We start from the raw sequence: 20,648 nt of genomic DNA on the forward strand, positions 1-20,648 counted from the left end.
CGATCACATCACTTCATTCTAGTGCCGAGGTCAAAGAAGCATAGGCCTACAGCTATACCTTCATGCCCCCATATATCTGCATTGCTTGGGAAAAGTGACATAAGTCAGTTTCCACAAACCATTTTTGATAATTTATTGACGACTTACACTGGTTTATGTCGATTTGATTTTTTTCTGTATGAATTATTGTAATGGGAGAAATACTTATGTATTTTTTTCCAAGCGAGCAGATGTTCCGTAAGTTGTCAATAAATTATCAAAAAAGGTTTGTGGAAACTGACTTGTGTCACTTTTCCCGAGCACTGCAGATATCTTCATGGCATTTGAAGCGGGTACGAAACAATTTTTTAACATTATTTTTGTTTTGAAATGACTGCATGCATTCTGATATTCTAACCATGCATGAATCTGCTGATGTTACAGTAGCTGTTTAATAGTTGTGCCCTGGTCTTTGTAATGGCGAGGCCATGGACTGCTGATTGGTAAAGTTGTACAGGTGCAGTGCGAGGGCATGGAATAAAAATAAGATATAACAACCATCAGCTACCTACAGTACAGTAATAGGTCACACTGTAAATAATTGATACACCATAATTATTAACAAATTAGAATAGGGATGTAATCGGATTTTAGATGTTTACGAGCAGTCTTGTAGTGAGGGAAAAGTTGATAGACTAAATTTAATAATGTGTAGAGACTGAGCATGATGCTTAAATAGAAAGATAACACCAAAGTTGCACTTACAATTGACAGGACTAGCAGCAAAACAAAGTTACTGATAATGTAGTAATTAAATGTTACATCAATCTTAAAATAATGAAGGCGTAAGGAAGGGCGGGAGTGCACAGATGTTAAGATGTGATAGAAATGCCCAGACAGCAGCAGCACATTATTCGTAAGCCTGGCGCAGCCCCGTTGTACGCTTCTGCAACGCGGGTTGCCGCGCACCTTCCCTTCTCACCCGCACGTGAAATGAATGTGCGAGGGCGATAAGAGGCGGCCGGAGCGTCAAGGTGACTACAATACGAAGATGGCGCGAGGCACGGCTAGTCTGGTATCTAACATCAAGTAGCGACTTGAACATGAACGCGTCATACGCATTAAGGGAGACAGAACAACGAACGAAATAATGTGCACACAAGCCTTCAGGAAGAAGACGGAAGTGTCTGCTTGTAGAGGTAAACTACTTGCCTTCGCGCCGGACGGGACTGCCCTGCAGGCCAGCCTCTGTTGAGACTTTCTCCCATCTGTTAGAGTGCCTTGACCGTCTTAAAGAGTATAATGGCCGATTTTTCCAAGTATTGTTAGAAAATTTAACGACTGTTAAACTCTAAACAGTTTGTTAATTAATAAAATTGTATGTTTTCAACACCAGTTTGGTTTAACAGATTGTTAACAGTTTGTTAATTTTAAATGTAGGATTTCGGGGAGTTAACTCGTTTAACAGTTAGTTAAATATGGCCGATGTCCCCACAGCTGTTCGAACAGAAGTTGCGAAATTAATATTTTGTGTCTCTCTGTAGGGAATGTTTAGCATATGACTGGTAATATAACATTTAAAAAATACTTTGGACTGTTTAAATACACCAGTGTTATTTTATTTCTTTCGTATTTCGTATCCATAATAGCAATGAGGAAATATAACCTTACTTTGTAATTATTATTCAGCACGTCACCTACAACTTTCATTTGTCAACTGTTTGTTTATGGAGCGTGGCCTACTATAACAGGTTGTCATTTTATGCAAGTTTCATAACTCACTCTATAATATAGAATTTAAAGATTAATTTTAGCCAATCAAAAATTGTCTTACATGTGTAGAATCATTACCAACTGCTGTTGAGTAGTTAAAATAGTGCTAAGAGACGTTATAGTTAAGTGTCGGTTATCTTAAACAAAATTATGTTGAACAAATGGAAAATATATTAACATAGCGTTAAAAATAAACAGACTGTTAATTTAACATTCGTTAAGCAAAATTAAACATTACTTGGACAAACTGGCCATAAGTGTGTTATCTGTGCAAAGTTTATAGCGATTTATTAGTTAGGCACATATAATAGTGAAGCAGAATAAAGCTATGCAAGGGGTGGGGTGAAGCCCGCGGGCCGAGGTCTAGTTGAAATTCTCGGGTTCGGGTCTTAAAGAAACGTAAATCTTTTTTTCCCCCCCGCGAATAACTTACCGATACTGATTACAAAATAATACGATAATTTGAATACATGCACAATTAGATGCCATCCTGAACATTAGGTTACCGGTATGGCAAGTTCGGCTTCATATCATAACGGCATTGCACTGAAGACTGGGGGATTACTCTACCCCACGCTCCTACAGAAGTGATATCTGCCGCAGCTGTTCCTGAACCCTGTGGCCACTGGCCTCTGCTTTATCTACTATAGTCGCGACGCTGTTATTCCCGGCGTGACTCCTCCTCTTTGCTTACGTCTTAGGAAGTCAAGGCTCTATAAAGTCTAGGCAGGTAGCATCGTTCGCCATTTTTGTTCTTTCGTTGCCGAGCTGCCAGACGAGGGATCTATTTGCCACACCGTTAAACATTATCATGTCGTAGCTCCTATGATAATAAATCAAACGCACTGTAATTCAGCAAATAATTGAGCGGCAAATAACGTCCTCGTGTACTTTCTGCGAACGCCAACGAAAGAGCCAAAATGACGGGCGATTATATATTAAGTATTTATCCAGCCTTAGGAAATGCTTAACATCTTCATCAGCGAATCACAAGACGCACAGTTTAAATGTAGCCGACCTGCAACGTGATTGGCTGCCGGAAATTAGAGCGACGGGACTATAGCTTTCGGGTTTCGGTCTGGCTCTGGTGTTAATTATAAGCTAATCTCGGGTTTCGGATCGAGTTAGGGTCTGGTTCAGATCGGGAAGGACCGGGCCTGGGAATTATGGCCGTGCAGACGTCCAAATCAGAATGGATATGCTAATTTCAGTGTTGTTTTTGTTCTGTACAGGCCAGTTCTTCTTGCTTGCATGCTCGCAAAAGGGAGCTCCACTAAAAAGAGACCTCTCGAAAACAAAAAGACGATTTTGACCGACCGCGAAGCTTTGCGACGATTACTGTAGTTTTAAGTTTGTATAGGCTAAGGAAGGGTTTAGGTATTCTCAGTTTAGCCGCCTGTAAAGAAGAACTCGAACATCTTACTCTTAGTCGGCGGTCTATTTGGAAAATTATGCGTGACTAGAATTTTGTTATAAAACGAATGACATCAAGGCAATGTTTTTTAATGGAGGACACCGACGTCATAGCTAAGAGAAATGGATTTTTGTATAACATTAAAGATGCGCTGGAAACAGGAAGGCATACAATGTTTCTAGGGGAAACGTGGGTAAATGTTAATCTAACGCGAGATAAAGTGTGGGTTATTGATGATGAAGGATTACATAGGCCTACACCAATTGGGTCTCGAATTATTGTCGTTCATGCCGGTGATGAAACGGTTTTGTGAAAGAGGTAGACTACTGTTAGATTTTTTAGTTAAAATTCACCAGAGATCAATGAGGAAATGAATAGCGATGAATTTATTAAATAGTTTACGGTAATTCCTAATATTCTAGAGGTCTAGTCTATTACGCATAATTGTAGATAATGAAAAAGTAATCTAGTTTTACCATGACAAACAGTGTTAGCCGATTGACTGAGCTATTAATTTCTTTTTTATGAGTTCATCGAATGCAGTTCGTAAATAAATGATGATTAGGAAGTAATTAACGGTTGTTGAAATAATGAACATCAAACGTTATCATGGATGCACCTGTACGATCATTTTTGTTTTGTAAAACAATTATAAGCCTATGGTAAATTAATGAGTTTTGTGGCATATGCAGTTCGTTATGTCTTTATCAACTACCATTTTTATTACTTTTCATTGACGCGTTTCGGGCCTATTGACCCACTTTCAAATCTACATTAATCTCCTAACTACCATCTGTATGACCGAGCGAGGTGGCTCATGCGTTCAGTATGGGACTCGCATTCGGGAGGTCCGCGGTTCAAATCCCTGGACCGACCATTCTGACTGCGGTTTTTCCGTGGTTTTTCCACAGTTACTTACGCAAATTCCGGGTTAAAATTTTCATTTCCACGGTCCACTTCCCTTCCTCTTCCCTGTAGCATATTCAGGTCATGACGCAAGTCTTCGTCCGCTTGCAGGAGGAGCGTCCTCTCCGAAACCGTCTCTGCGTTCCAAGCCTTTCGCAATATCTCTGTCAGGATTCATTCCTTAAGAGCACTTCCGAGGACGCTTCGACACTTTATAAGGGTTGTCGAAATGGATTCTGTGCTGCTTGAACATTTGGCTGTATGAACTTAAGGCAGGGGAGTGTAGGGGGTCCGTTGGGTTAGCGGGTGCGGGGTCTTATGTGGCCGATGTGCTGGTATACCTCATTTTCATTCATCTCATAATTCAGGGTGCGCAATAGGTCACTGCCGAGTCGACGTGCTGAAAGGTCGTCCCTAATCCTTCCCTAGCCACTCAATACTACTACTGCTACTGCCACCATCTGTAGTCTTGATTATTTTTAGTAGGTTATTTTACGACGCTTTATCAACTTCTCAGGTTATTTAGCGTCTGAATGAGATGAAGGTGATAATGAGTCCGGGGTCCAGCACCGAAAGTTACCCAGCATTTGCTCATATTGGGTTGAGGGAAAACCCCGGAAAAAACCTCAACCAGGTAACTTGCCCCGACCGGGAATCGAACCCGGGCCACCTGGTTTCGCGGCCAGACGCGCTGACCGTTACTCCACAGGTGTGGACGTCTTGATTGTTACATTTGTAAGCTTATACATGCTTTGTTATTATTTGAAGCCATCTAGGCCTATTCAAGACCAATATTAAATCTACCGGTGCTATGCTACTGATGTACAATATTTCAATTTAGCTAAATTGCATTACTTAAAATTACATTCATACTCACATTTGCATTTTTTACATTATGTTCATCATTATTATTGCTTACTTTTTGTTTTCCTTCATATAATGTAAAATCTTATTAGTCTTGCATTACCTAACTTTTACACAGCCTAAATTGAGAGGGGGGGGGGAACATAATACATTAGTAGAAGTCTGTGCTGTTCTGGTTCTCCCCACTACTACCTGGTCACGTGACTACAGTGGCGGACGGAGTCCATCAACTCGTTAAAGGCACCGATAAGTGAAAATGATTAGCACTTGACTGATTCAAAAGGTAGGCCTGGCCTATTGTGAACTTCAACGTTACTTGAATTAAAGACTGCAAATAAATCAATTACGTATTTGGAATAGTTTCCGAAATACTGTGCTCCAACCACGAGAAAGTCTCCGCCGGATGAGACGAAGGGGAGTAATGCTGTGAATGAATGTTGATGTCATAAGATCACACACGTGGGTACTCTTATCTCTATTGGCTCGCTGTCACAGGACAAACCATAACATTGATACAGACATATTGATACTACCCTAGTTACAAAATTAGATCACAGTTAATCTCCTATTATTTTGATCTCTTCATACAGGAAATAACATATGCAGGAGAGCGCATGGTTTTTAAACTGGCGTTATAACGATAATATTATTTATCTACTTCGTTCCAATAGATGACGCAATAGTAAGCACATTTCTTTCACTGTTGATCTCCTGGTTGGAGAACAGTAGTTACAGATGAAGTATACGATGTCAATTATATTTGTGTAGGTACATAGGGCCTATGACTCGTAAATAAACGCCTCCCTTTGATGGTTGAAGCAAGTAGCAATAATATTAGGTCCCATGTCCGATTTCTTTATGAGTGAAGGACACTTTGAACAGGTCGTGTATAGAAAGGTAAGATTCCTTAGCAGGATAAATGTGGATGCAATACTGTTACGAATGAGTAATATGCGTTACAAGAGCGGTTTGTTGAAGTTTTCATGTTCGAGGAAAAGTTTGAAAAAGCGAAACGTAGTTGAGCTTTTTTAATTTCCGAGAATTGAAAGAAAACATACCGCTCGTGTACCGTACATTATTTTGTGCCAAGATCGTTTGTTACTTACCTGAAAGAGGGATTTCTAATTAGTTGCAATGAAATCTCCATCTTGGTTTCTGTTCAATGACGGCAAATTTGCAAAACAAAAATATCTATCTTCAACATTGTTGCTTTAAAATGTTTTTTGTGTTTACTATACTCCAGCAGGCCGTGATAGCCTATACGTTTGTCTTTTTTCCCCCCAGTCTATGATGAGTCTGGAATCTTGTTGATTTTTTCACGGCTTCCTTAATGTTACTTGCATCACGAATGCAGTAACTTTAGTGGAGTTGTAGAGTTTACTTAATTTTTGCAAATATTTAAAAACAATAATTAACAGTGCAATTTATGTGAAATTGCAGTGGTAGGTTTCCAATTTATAATTATTACTATATTGAACGTCTCTAAAAATAATATGTTAAAAGCCTAAAGCAGTAAAATCAATATGTCACTTAAGCAGTAAGAAGAGGGAAATTGTTATGTGTGTTAGGTTGGGAATACTGAATGTGGAATTTTAGACTTACCGCGGATTGGTTTTGTGCGGAAACCAAGCAAATACGCACGATCTCGCACAAGATATTTAATGATATTTTAATGTCGTTCCCATGTTATTACAATCCCAATTATAAGTAATAGCAACCCCATGTAGCAGAAATTGCAATCATAGTATCACTTTGTTTCAAATTATACTTGGAAAATTTTGTATCTTTCAAAGGATGCCGTACTTTAAAAAAAGTTATTTATATTTTCTGTTTGAAATTGCTATATCTTTCAGCACGTAGTATTTCACAAACCTTTTGAATCGCCCTGTGTAGAAGAAATATAGTAACGCTGATAAAATTAATTCCGAAAAATCTCCAGCCGTCAATCCAGTCCCGCATTGCGTCGCACGCTGTAGCACTTCGCAATGAAAAGTCGCGGCGACAATATTCGGGGAAGCGATAAGGCGAGGAGGAACATGATGCGTTGGGGACGGGAAATGAGGATTTTCTCTTTTGTTGCAATTTGATTTATACCCCCGTTATCTCTCTTCCCTTTCGCGTTTCTTACAGTCGTTTGCAGCGCTAAGTAGCTCGCTCTCCTCCGGTGCTGGGTTCGAACTCCAAATACGATCTTGAGGCTTTTGTCTGACTTACTCCTTTCTTAGAAGCCTGCCGTTGTTCACACGAGTCAGTCTATCTGCAGGGGTTTAATTGTAAATGTAGTGGTCGCTGAAACACTCAGTTATAGCTTTACACAGCGAATTTGCGTAACGCAAAAACTGCACAAATTGACAAATTCCACTTTTAATAAATGAGGAGAGAGTGTTGTAAGATCTTCTCTATAGTGGAATTCACGTAAGATTGATTCCTAAAAGGCTAATATGTCCGAAGGAAGTAAAGTTACAATGCTGTGTACTGAAATGGTGATGATGATGATAATAATAATAATAATAATAACAACAACAATAATATCTTCCTTATATAGGCCTACTTATTTACCATATTTCACCTAATATGTTAACAGGTATTACCAAAACCAGCCGTGGCGACAATGCGATCGTGCGCCGAGCCACTGTGTAACCTGCAACGTGCATAGTACCTATGGAGGGAGGCGGACACCCGAAGGGGAAGTGAAGCAACTGTCTGACTTATTAACGGTTTTTCATTTTCCTTACGTCAAGCACTTAAATATAATTTTATACAGTACAAGACTACAAACTAATGTTTAGTACGTGTAACGAAGAAAGAAATGAACAATAAAACATAGGACATATTATCACAACCTAAAATTAACTGTCTTCAGAATGTCTCTGCGACAGAGTTTCAAAATCAGGAATTATGTCACTTACTGCCAGTCGTAGTTGATCACGAAGTTATTTGTCTGTCAGTCGTGATTTAAATTTGGTTTTTACTATTTTCATTGTTGAAAATCATTTTTCACAAACGTAAGTTGTAGCGAACGTGGTTTCAAAAGAGCAAGCGAAAGAACAAAGGTTCGGATATTTATTTTTTGGCAAAGATTTGAAAAGTTCAACATTTGTCAAGTCCTTACATTTAGCTTTACTTTAACATCACATTGTAAATCTGTGAGTTTAAATTGAAAATATAACTGCATTATTCGTACATCTGCTGAAAAAGGATCGACGTACAGAGATGATGATGATAATGATAATGATGATGATGATAATAATAATAATAGACTAATAATAATAATAGCCTAACAACAACACAACCTTTTAATGTTTCATCAGTAACATGTAGTAACTTATAATGCCGTTTTATTTATACAACCGTTTCCCTCGTAATACTTGTAAACAAATCATACCTTTAATATTCTCATCATATTGGCAGCAAAAAATGCGTCCTCGCATCCTACTTGAAACTTTCGTTTTTATAGAGGTACATGGTTTCGAGAGAGACATTGCGACGATACGCCACTCGCAGGTCAGAGACAAATACAAATGGAACGGAGTTTGACTCCAGTGAGTGAGAGGGTGGGGGTTGGGGAAGGTATGAAGCACAGGAAATGCATAGCTATCATTGCGAGCCACAATGTGCTCGTGAGACACATTTTGGCCACGGCTGACCTAAACAGTTCAATATTTGTAAGAAATGACATATTTTCCAGTAGGCCTACTATACTACGGAAGAAAGGAAATAAAGAAATCAATATGATAAAGTGTATTGCTATTTTCTGTTCTACTATTCTTCCAGCGTGGGAGTTAGGTGACATATTAATCTAAATCTTACATACCCAAACCGATGAATGGTCCACGAAGGCACGTGCATTGGCCAGCAAGTTCTCCAGACCTTACTCCTGTCGATTTTTGTCTGTGGGTTGGTGGATGAAAGGCGAAGTGTACAAAAAACAAAGTGAACTGTTGAAATGTATTGAATATAAATAAGCGATAAATGTAATTATTAAGTCATTTGTCTCTGCATATACACAGAGGCGTTTGTGCAGTGTGTTGTAAGCGAAACTTATACAATAAGGGACCTCCAAATTGTATTTCCGTATAAGTACGTGCTCTCATAATATGTAGTGAAGTGATGCCAGAAAATCTTGCGCTGCACAACGGACACGCAAGTTCACAAGCGAAGCTGGATCAACTATTCATAAATAAATGTATATTACACAAACAGAGTTAATTAATTCGCCGTCTGCTGTTTCAGGTCTGGAGCAGCACTCGCAGAGCCGCGCGGACAAGACCTCGAACCACGGACATCTGACCTCATCCTCGTCGGGTGAGTAACTTTGCAAGTCACATGTAAGGTGGACTGCGTGATTGCTAGTTTCTTAAACCTTAGGCTTTATTATAGCTTTATTTGTCTGCATGAACTTCGTCGCATATTTTCCGCTGTTCTAGCATTGGACGGAGTCACACTTTTAATTGATTTGTTATCTCATTATTTAAATTCGCTATTAGGCATGTGTTCACGAATAGAATTATTTATCGTGTCACAAATGGGCAGATACCCGGTGGTAATGTTGTTGCAAAAAAAATGGAATGAACACAATTGACACAAAAACAAATACAAAACAAAACACAAAAAGCACAACAAAATATAAATACAAAACAAAGACAAAATAACAGTCCAATAGAAAACAAATCAATACAAATCAGCACAATTGTAATACGATTACAAAGCAATACAAAATCACAACATGAACACGACCCACAACACAAAACAAAGACATTGGAACACACTAATCTGACCTGCTATCCGACACTTGCAACATTTACGCTTACGAAACATTGAGGCTAAACACTTCCAACTTATTATTTCCAAAACCCTTCATAGCACAAACACCTCAAATAAACACAAAAGAATCACCAATACAGGACACACGAACAGAACACAGGGAAATGGTGAAACATAGGGCCTGAGACACTAACACAGTAATTAAAGATTCATGACACACTCACACTTACAGAACATTTAGTTAATAATAATAATAATAATAATAATAATAATAATAATAATAATAATAATAATAATAATAATAATTTTTAATTACTAGTATTTTATTATAACCTATAGCCTATCTAATTTACTTTTTAAAATTTGAATTGTTAGAGGAGAGCCCTCAGAACGCTAATGTTGTGTTTAAATAGCTTTAAACTGGGCAAGCGCAATTGAGCTTGATAGGAAAAAAGGAGTGCCTGTGTTAATCGCTGTGCAGCTCCTGTAGAGTTCACTTATTTTTCTTGTGCAAGTACGTAGTATACTAACTACAGCAACAACATTAGTACTGTAGTGTAACCAATAAAGATATTGCAGTCTTCTTTATTTGAGTGGAAGAGTGAAAAGAGAACTGCATTGTGTTTGGGAGACAGTGAGGGATCGTCCGTGCAGTGCAGGTACGTCAGCATGCATGCAATTCTCCTCTGCCCCATTGAATACGCTGCACATCACCCCTACTAAGCACAACAGTAGCTGGTTCCAGTATGTTGTGGTCCTATTTAAAAATAAAAAATGTCCTATAGCTTACTAGTCCCCTATTTTCTACTTTTAATTTTCATTACGATCTGTCCTTGAACAATATGTAGGCTTTCAAATCGATCCTCTGTACTCCTTCTCCTCGTCCTGGTCTCCTTCCTCTTCCAGAATCAGGCTATCCAAAAGTCACAACGTATGCTAGAACTGCACGCATTGTATTCTTCACCTCGCATAACTGGGAACATTAAATCGTGACGTTTGAGATGGGCAGGGCACGTAGCATGTATGGGCGAATCCATATAATTATGTGTATGAATGTTAGTTAGTAGGGCGGAGGGAAAAGACTTTTGGGGAGGCCAAGACGTAGATGGGAGGATACTATTAAAATAGATTTGAGGGAGGTGGGACATGATTGTAGAGACTGGATTAATCTTGCTCAGGATAGGGACCAATGGCGGGCTTATGTGAGGGTGGCAATGAGCCTCTGAGTTCCTTAAAAGCCATCTGTAAGTAAGTATAGGCAACAACCAATCCACTATTGTAGCAGAAAGTAACGGCTTGGTTTCATCTGGGCAAAGTCATTAACCAGCTCGTCTTTCGTTTCTTAAGCGTTTTTAAAAGTGCAATAAGCTATTTCAATGTTAAAATTGTAGTGCTCACATTTTTTCTTTGGTAGTATTACTCAATTATTATTTTTATCTTAAACTGTGCAATTATCCACCTTGCCGCCCCTCCTACTTGAAGCCTCTGGTTTTTGTCCGTGTGTTCGTCTAACGTCACTTAACCTAAATAAATATTAAAAAGGATTGGCGACGTGCTACTAGTTTGGTATTAAATTCGCCTGTCGAACCTCAGAAGCTAATGTTACTGTTTATGCTGTTAGTGTTAGTGTAATAGGCGCGACAGCCCACCAAGGGCAAAGGCCGACCAGCCGTTTGCTGGCCTCACATTCACATGCTTCAACAGAGGTGAACGATCATCTAACCAGTCCCCCCCTCCCCCAGCTTTTTTAGCTGGCTTTCGAAACTGGATTTCGCTACCTATTGTAGCTCTCCAAATTCTCCACGATGCTGGGGGTGCACCAGTCCCATAGGCTATCTTACTGCCCTGGTGAGAAAATTTATTTTCCCACGTGGACTCGAACCAGCGCTCATCCCGTTATGCGACGACGACGCTTGGCGCGGGACGCATGATTTGTAGGTGTTTCTTCTTGTTCTTCCTTGGCTAGTGCGACATTTGTTTTCACGTTTCGTACCGTTTTTGCAACTTAGGCCTACGTATCTACCTACGTCATTTTAAGCTTCAGTGTTTGTAGCCTGTTTGGAAAGAATTGTCCGTTTTCTTTGAAGGAAACGACAATAATTATATTGCAGGCCTATTATTGTTCAATTCATTTGCCTTGGAGTAAATATATGTCTAAGTGAAGAATAAACTTTAATCTTTATCAGCTGTTAACGCAAAGGCTATATTCTAGGGGAAATTATAATTTTTTTTAATTACAGCTGCCTGTAGACACACCCCGTAGTAAGATTTACTCTCAGAAATGATACTGTTGTGTGTTTGTACTGTTGCACAGCTGCTAGGCCTATATAATATGTTATTTTGTTACAGCTTCGATAAGCATTGGCCTACTCAAACTCATCAGACACAATCATTAGGCCATATCTCATAATGAAATAGACTGACTTTACATTGCTTCCACTTATTTTGAAATGTTACTTGTTTAGTTAATTTCACTTGTTAAAGGCCTACATAATTAGCAATAATAATAATTTATTTGATTTATTTTGGGATCCTTAAGTGCTTATGGTCTTCTCTTCCACTCAACCACGTCTACAATTAATATAAATACAAACGTAATAATAATAATAATAATAATAATAATAATAATAATAATATTATTATTATTATTATTATTATTATTATTATTAATAGTTGTAATACTTACTTACTTACAAATGGCTTTTAAGGAACCCGAAGGTTCATTGCCGCCCTCACATAAGCCCGCCATCGGTCCGTATCCTGAGCAAGATTAATCCATTCTCTATCATCATATCCCACCTCCCTCAAATCCATTTTAATATTATCCTCCCATCTACGTCTCGGCCTCCCTGAAGGTCTTTTTCCCTCCGGTCTCCCAACTAACACTATATGCATTTCTGGATTCGCCCATACGTGTTACATGCCCTGCCCATCTCAAACGTCTGGATTTAATGTTCCTAATTATGTCAGGTGAAGAATACAATGCGTGCAGTTCTGCGTTGTATAACTTTCTCCATTCTCCTGTAACTTCATATCGCTTAACCCCAAATATTTTCTAAGCACCTTATTCTCAAACACCCTTAACCTATATTCCTCTCTCAGAGTGAGAGTCCAAGTTTCACAATCATACAGAAGAACCGGTAATATAACTGTTTTCTCTTCCACTCAACCAGGTCTATAATTAATATAAATACGAACGCAATAATAATAATAATAATAATAATAATAATAATAATAATAATAATAATAATAATAATATTATTATTATTATTATTAATATTAATAGTAGTAATAATAATATTAATAGTAATAATAATATTGATAATAATAATAATAATAATAATAATAATAATAATAATAATAATAATAATAAGTTAATAATAATGCTCAAATGCATGTTCCACCATAACTTTGGTCCAAGTTGACCGAATAAAGCAAATAAATCTCAAAGGATAATGCGTAATGCCCCGAGTGTTTTTAGCCCAAGTACGTTATCGTATCTCATTAGATCTCGAGATATTTCAGCAAGAAGGAAAAAGTGAACAGTATACTGTAGATGTTCTTAATTATTTCTGTTCGTTGTGTAATGTTTCATGCGCGTATCTTGTTGTATCTATACCTTTTATCTTTACTGTTTTATGTAATTTTCAATTATTAATGTTTCATATAGGCCTACGTGCCTAGTTTTGTACGCTGTCGTCTATTGTCACCCGCTTTTAATTGGACGCTGAATGAAGTCAGATCTGTTCAAAATAATAAGAGACGAAATTTGCGAGATGCTTTCAACTGTTCAGTCAGGCTGAGAAGGACCATTAACTGATGACAGATGAAATCAGGCTGGCTGGAGTCCACAAGGTCCGTTACTGTTGTTAATGTTATTATATCCTATTTTTATCCAATTATTTTGTTGTTGCAATATTATATGCGTTCGTTTCTGTGTAATTATAGCCTACAACACATGGCTAAGATTTCTGACTTCAAATAATAATGTGATTACTACATGTGACATTGATCTGCTGCATAAGGCTAAGAGTTCGTACAGCAAGGACTTTTCTTCAGTATTTAGGCTAAGTATGATTGAGCCCTTAGCAATCAGTGAACTAGTCTCGCTTCTCATAGTGAAATATCACGTCCTTTCATCCAGTTTATAGCCTACAGCTTTCATAACGTTCTGAGCTACTGTCAGTGTGCAGCGTTTATTTTGCAAGTTAAAATACAGTATTGCTTAAATCCAATAATTCCTTCCTACATGCTACAAGGAAATTATCCCAAGAAATTGCATCCAGTCTCACAGCACTCAATATCACCGAATCAGCAAATATTTTGGACAAGTACGGCACTGTAGATACGCGAAAGGTACGGCAAGTATTAAGAGAAAAAGCGTTTGAGAACTGGAGCCAGAAAAAACATAAAGGCAAAGGCATGCTCTTATACCAACAATATACCCAGGCCAATAAGTGGATCCGGAATCACAAGGGTCTTTCCTGTATTGAGTGGAGGGAAGCAATCAAGATGAATGCGAACGTATCAGCTGTGCGTAGTGTACCTGTCAGATCTTCTGGCAGTAACCTCTGTCAACGTTGCGACAGGGAGGTTGAAACCCTTGCCCATGTCCTGGGGGCCTGTCCACACGGTGAACTTCTACGAAATACGCGGCATCATACAGTAAGATCTATAATAGCAACTGCCTTAAGGAACAAAGGTTATTCAGTATATGAAGAAGTACACGGCATATCCAGTGAGGGCAGTAATCGAAGAATCGACATCATTGCATTTAAACCTCCCTCTCTTAAAGGTTACATCATAGGCCCTACTGTGAGATTCGAATCGCACGAACACCAGCCAGAAGTACACGAGGAAAAAAGGAATATATATGAACCTTCCATCAGTTTTTATAAGGACAAATACCATCTGGAATCCATCGTCAATGATAGGAGCCCGTGGGACCATACCCCGGTTCCTAGTCGACTTCTGTAAATCTTTTGGCCTGCATAAATATATTTTAAGAGATCTAACAATTGCAGCACTCAAAGGCTCAATAGCTATTTTCAGGCATCCTACATATGGACCATGACTAATTCGCATCTCCTTGACGTTACTTCGTTTAACATCATGTGTTTCAATATAATTCAAATTGTTTATTTTTTACTCTAACAACAATTTATCACTAAGCCTCAAGGCATTTGCTCTATTGTATCATGGTACTCTTTGTCGATGGCAACCTGTAGTGGTTACAGGAAGAAATTAAATCAAATCAATAATAAAAAGCCATCTGTGGGTCAGGAAAGATTGAAAGATTCAGCACATCTGCCCATCGAGCATTCCGCGGCTGCAGGGACGCCTGATAAGTAACAGGTAGCCTATCTGTTCTGTTATATGAATTGAATTTCCAATATAGGCTACTGGTATAGAAATTATTCAGACCTAATGAAGCATGTAGGCACCTTGTAGAATTAAAAAAGGGAGGACAGGAGCCTCCAAGTCTCTAGCTACGTCATTGCGTATACGTGACGCCGGCTTAGTATTTAACCAAACTTCTAATAGGTCTAGTAGGCTATTATTGATTTGATCTATCTACATGATGGACATCAGTGTCACGTGTAGCCATAGTAGTCCTCTCCCCAGTGCTCGCCCTATAAATCTTCCTTCCGCTCCTCGCCGGGAATATTTTCGGCAGCCACATGGTCGGGGTCGACCCCGAGACCTTGAGCCGCCAAGACCCCGCCCCGCGATCAAGACGTTGACTCGCAGCCATTACGAGTCCAATGAGATGTGTCGTTCCCCCCCCGCGGAGGGATGCTGTGGGGGGGGGGGAGCGTGTGATGGATTCCAACATGGCGCACAATGGTTAATGTGTGCTGCATGTCTTGTGGGCGGCGGCAGCGCTGATAAGAGCACGTGGATAAGGTCGACGTTGCTATGGAGATCTGGAGCACATCGATCGGATTGTTTTATGAGACAGGACCACAGGGAGCACAGACCTCTTCTCTGTTCACATTGGAACCGAAACATTCTTACCTAATGTTAGCCGTCTCTGTGGTTGAGGTGTTAGCGCCTGCTATCCAATCCAGGCGGCCCGAGTCCCATCCCCGATGGCATTTGTACAGCGTCTGCTGCAAAGGATTTTCTCGGGGTACTCTTGTTTCCCGCTCTCATGTGCCCTATAGTAGCTACGGGTTAATAAGGGGCTGAGCATATAGCCTACTAGCCTACTATGTGACGCAGAATGGACGAAAGCATCTATTTCTAGCCTAAGTGCAGATGTCCGTCTTGGAAAGGCAAGCCGAGGCAGTGACAAGATCCAACAAGCTATGTTAACCCCGCGTACAAATTATCAGCTGGTTTGCTCGCTTCAAGGAAGACGAAAAAGCTCTGGAAAGGCATCCGGGTTCAGTCCGAAACAAAGAATCAATCAAAAACGTGAGTCAAAAAGTGCAAATATGTTAAGTAACTTTGAGAAAAATGAAAAGTAATTTCGGCGTGGATAAGGAAAAGTTAGGCCTACACAAGATTTTAATCAAAGGCTTAGACAGTCTAATTTTTGACAACCGGTTCTCTTCGCAGATTTCACAAGTTTAATATCAAATATAGGCTTATTAAATATGGTAAACTAATAGTAAGCGGCTATAAATAATGGGGATGAATAGGACCGCTAAATGGAAAATTGTCTGCAACGCGAATCGGTTAAGTTACTCAGTTTCAACTGTACTCTAGTTAGGAAGCCTGTTTCTTCCTCTATCTCCCATATTAAACTTAAATTCGTTGCTTTCAAATATTAAATGCTGTTTTGAATCAAGTCGACATACTGTATGGCGTTGTGTGGGTGATTAGGTCCACATAGATGGGTGAAAGGGAGTATTGAATTATGACCAAAACGCTCTATTTGTATCTACCAGACATACTTAGTATATTTTGTAACTTGTTTAATTAATTTTACAATAATTAACATTATTACAAACACTAGATGTGACATGTAGGCTAGAAGAAGCAAAACAACTGACGCGTGAAAATAAGTAATAGATTTTAAATTCTACAAAATTTAAGATAATATCATAAACCCCGAAATAAATTAGATTTTGGACAGTCCATTGCCTGATCTATATTATAGATATACGACGTTTCGAGACTTGCGTCTGCTCTCGTCTTTAGCTCTTTACTGACACTTCTTAGTTTTTTTTTTTTACTTTCCATGAGCTTAGCAGTGGCAAGGATTTAAGCCTGAAACTCTTTAACACTAATCCAGTATGTTAACGACTAGACTAGTGGGCGGGACTAATGTTTAACCACATCAAAATAAAAATAACAATAACAAAATCTATCAATATCATGAAAAACACCTCAACAGGAGAGTAGGCCTATTTATAATATCAAATAATGGACAATGTTCGAAAAAGGCGAGTCATTAATCATATACCATTGGCACAGAACTATAGACTTTTAGAGATTCTTTAGTAATTTATAGGCCTACTTATTATATTTTCTCAGAACGGGCCGATTCACCCGAAATGATTTAGTGACTTATTTCAACAGTTGGCAGCACTGACTCAAAAGGCAGACGTCCATTCACCACCCAAACAAGAATCTCTGTATCAGTTTTACTTATTATCTCCCAAGATTCTAAACAGTATTCACACTATAGAATAATAACAATGTTGTGGAGTATTTTAAAAGCAGCTGATTCATCTCATCTAACTCCTTCCTCCTGCAACAATGATTTTTTTTCGCAAAGAAAGAAAGACTACTTCCGCATGATTCCAGTTCTGTCACCTTCTAAGGGATTATAAAGTAAGCTATGAGATGGAGCACCTTACAAACCAGAGATGGAGCTCTGATATTAACTGTTTTCTAAAATTGGCCCGATTCGCCCATTGGACCTATTCGCCCCCCCTTACCCTACTATTTCAGAAGTAGCCTATGTGTAGAGTAATTTAAATACACGCAACTGCTGATTTGCGCCACAGACAAATATTGACAACACCAACTGCTTTTCAATCGGCCTCTCTGACCACGGGAATATTTGTTTGAAGACGCAATTGCCCCTGCACCTACACGTTCTGCTGTCTGTATCATAGCTTATAGGCCTAGTTTATTTTCTTAGACGTAGGCGTACCGCTACCACCGCTTGGTCGAACGCAGTGCAATGCTGTCTGCGATTGTTAGATGAGTGAGTCTAGGCCTATTGTCTGAGTTCTAGGAGAACCTGAGAGCGAATTGTTTTGTAAGTAGGCCTACAGCCCGAGAATCTCGAACCAGGCACATTCTCATACTCAGACTAAAGGAAAACATCAAAACTTCGGAATTGATCCAAGGCGCCACGACGAGCTGTTCTGAAACAGAATCATCACGTGTTCCGTGGCGTGAGGGAGGTGCACATTGCACACGAGCGCTGTGCAGTAAACGAGTCCTATTCAGTGAGAGAAATGGAATTAGTCTATTTACTGAATTCCAAATCTCTAATGCGGCAGTAGGCGTAGACCTAAGTGAACATTTAGCCTATTTTCAATAAAGTAGAGTATTTCGAAAAGAAGTGAACTAATTTATTTATTTCATACGGCAGATTCATGGTAAACATTTTAACACTGTTTCTATAAATTAGGAGACAGTTGTATAAACAATTAACCTCGGATTAAGACATAAAATTAACCTCCAGGTGTATTTATTTGACTCCAAATTTTTTATTGTATAAATAGGCCTACTAACTTTAGGTTACTTTTTCTTAGTTTAACTTTAAGTTAAATACGAGGGTGGACCCAAAAGTAACCGGAACCGAACTGTTGCGCGCGCATGCTTTGTAGTTACGAGTTGTGCTGTTAGGTGGTGTTAGTTTGGGGTCTTCCACGACCGTTAGTGAGTTGGCGTCAGTCTGAGTTAAGTGGTTTGTTTGTGGTGCTGTGTTGTTTGCGTTCCTGTTTCAACCGTTTGGCGATTAGTGAGATGGCCGACCACAAGGAACAAAGAGTGTGTGTGAAATTTTGTTTTCTGTTTGGGAAAACTGCAGCCGAGACCGTTGGGATGCTTCGGAAAGCCTTTGATGATGATGATGATGATGATGATGATGATGATGATGCTTTGGGGAACTCACAGGTCTACGAGTGGTTTTCCCGTTTCAAATCTGGCAACATGTCAACTGAAGACATGTCACGCCCCGGCATCCTTCGACGGGAAGAAATGACGAAAATGTTGCCAAGATCAAACGTGCAATTGATGAAGATCGTCCAAAGACCATTGACGTAGTTTCTGAGCAAAACGAACCTGTCATGGAGCAAGGTCCAGCAAATTTTAACTGAAGATTTGCACATGAGACAGGTGTCTGCAAAATTTGTTCCTCGCTTGCTCACAGATGACCAAAGAGAAAACCGCGTGAGAGTTTGCCGCGACTTGAGGAGTGAAGTGCAGAACGATCCAAATTTTCTTAAAAGAATTTTGACTGGAGATGAGTCTTGGTGCTATGGTTACGATCCAGAATCAAAGCAAGCATCCAGCCAGTGGAGAACTCAAAATTCACCACGACCCAAGAAAGCACGTGAAGTGTGATCCAATGTGAAAATAATGTTGATTTGTTTTTTTGATGTGAACGGCATTGTCCACAAAGAGTTCGCTCTGCCAGGACAAACAGTGAACCAACATTTCTATTTGGATGTGTTACGGAGATTACGAGAGACTGTGCGACGAAAACGGCCCGAAATGTGGAGAAATGGGAACTGGTTGCTTCACCACGACAATGCTCCAGCCCACACAGCTCTGACGGTCCGACAGGTTTTGACAAACAACAACATGGTGATTGTGCCTCAGCCACCCTACTCACCTAATCTGGCTCCGTCGGACTTTTTTTTGTTTCCACGGATGAAGAAATGTGTGAAAGGAAAGCGATTCAGTGATGTGGATGACGTCAAAGAAAACATGCTAACGGCTTTGAACAGTATCCTGCCTCCAGCACTGTTTTCAGCAGTGGCAAAAGCGTTGGGACAAGTGCATTAATGCACATGGACAATGCTTTGAAGGGGACTAAAGTACTGTGAATGTAGAGTTCAATAAAAATGCAAATATATATATATATATATATATATATATATATATATATATATATATATATATATATATATATATATAGGGGCTATTTATTTCGGTTATTTTTGGGTCCCCCCTCGTATAACTGACGAACCTTCAAAGTTAATCATATTGATTGAAGTTTACAGAAAATGTTTCCGAAAGAGAAGATGAGAAAACATTCTCCTTGTAAACAAAATAGTGAGTGAAGTTTATTGTCATTGTATTTAGACAGATTTTTCTTAATTTTTAAGTTCCGGTGATAGACTATAATGTAATGCGTACTTTTAACATTTTTTCCTCGGTAAGTAAAATTACAAATTGTATTTACTTCTAGGTGTATGATTATCCCGATGCAACATCTGAATGTGATATTAAATTTCGCCTGCTTCTTCTGTTTTCTACGACAGACGAAATCGTTGCGATGACAGGGAAGTTAAAGTGAGATATTTCGGTTTCCACAATTTGTGGTGAAAGTAAGTTACTTGAACAAAGATTGCGTTCTCAGTTACGACAAAAAATCGTGATCTGAATCCAATGTTCAGATCCTCCTCGCATAGCCTATTGAGGAGGCGGTGATGATTATGGGCCGTATTCATAGACATTCTTAGCGCGGGCTTTCGTTTGATGATCAGCGAACTAACGTTTTTCGTATTCATAAACCAGTGTCATCGATATGATATGAATCCTGTTTAGCACGCTCGTAGCCCGGGCTAGCGAAATGTCTATGAATAGCACCCAATATGACTAGGCTACGTTTTCTCTTTAATTGAAAGCCAAATGGCTCTACACATGAATTTCGATGTCGCCACACATTTTACTGCTTGCTGGCCTGGGATTGATCCGCAGGCAGCTTTGACACATTTCGCTCTCTATAGGCTATGTGCAATGATTGTCCAAA

General features: G+C 39.2%; 1 protein-coding gene across 3 annotated transcripts in view; it reads left to right on the plus strand.

Annotated features, from left to right (window-relative positions):
- Positions 1 to 20,648, plus strand: part of Ets65A (DNA-binding protein D-ETS-3) — a 420,065-nt gene that overhangs the window by 205,348 nt on the left and 194,069 nt on the right. For all 3 annotated transcript variants that reach the window (XM_069844799.1, XM_069844800.1, XM_069844798.1), the window contains one exon: positions 9,170 to 9,241. In XM_069844799.1, coding sequence (XP_069700900.1) covers positions 9,170 to 9,241 — 72 coding nt within the window. The remainder of the gene's footprint in view (positions 1 to 9,169; positions 9,242 to 20,648) is intronic.

The sequence above is a fragment of the Periplaneta americana genome, chromosome 14 (genome assembly GCF_040183065.1).
Source record: "Periplaneta americana isolate PAMFEO1 chromosome 14, P.americana_PAMFEO1_priV1, whole genome shotgun sequence".
NCBI lineage: Eukaryota > Metazoa > Arthropoda > Insecta > Blattodea > Blattidae > Periplaneta > Periplaneta americana.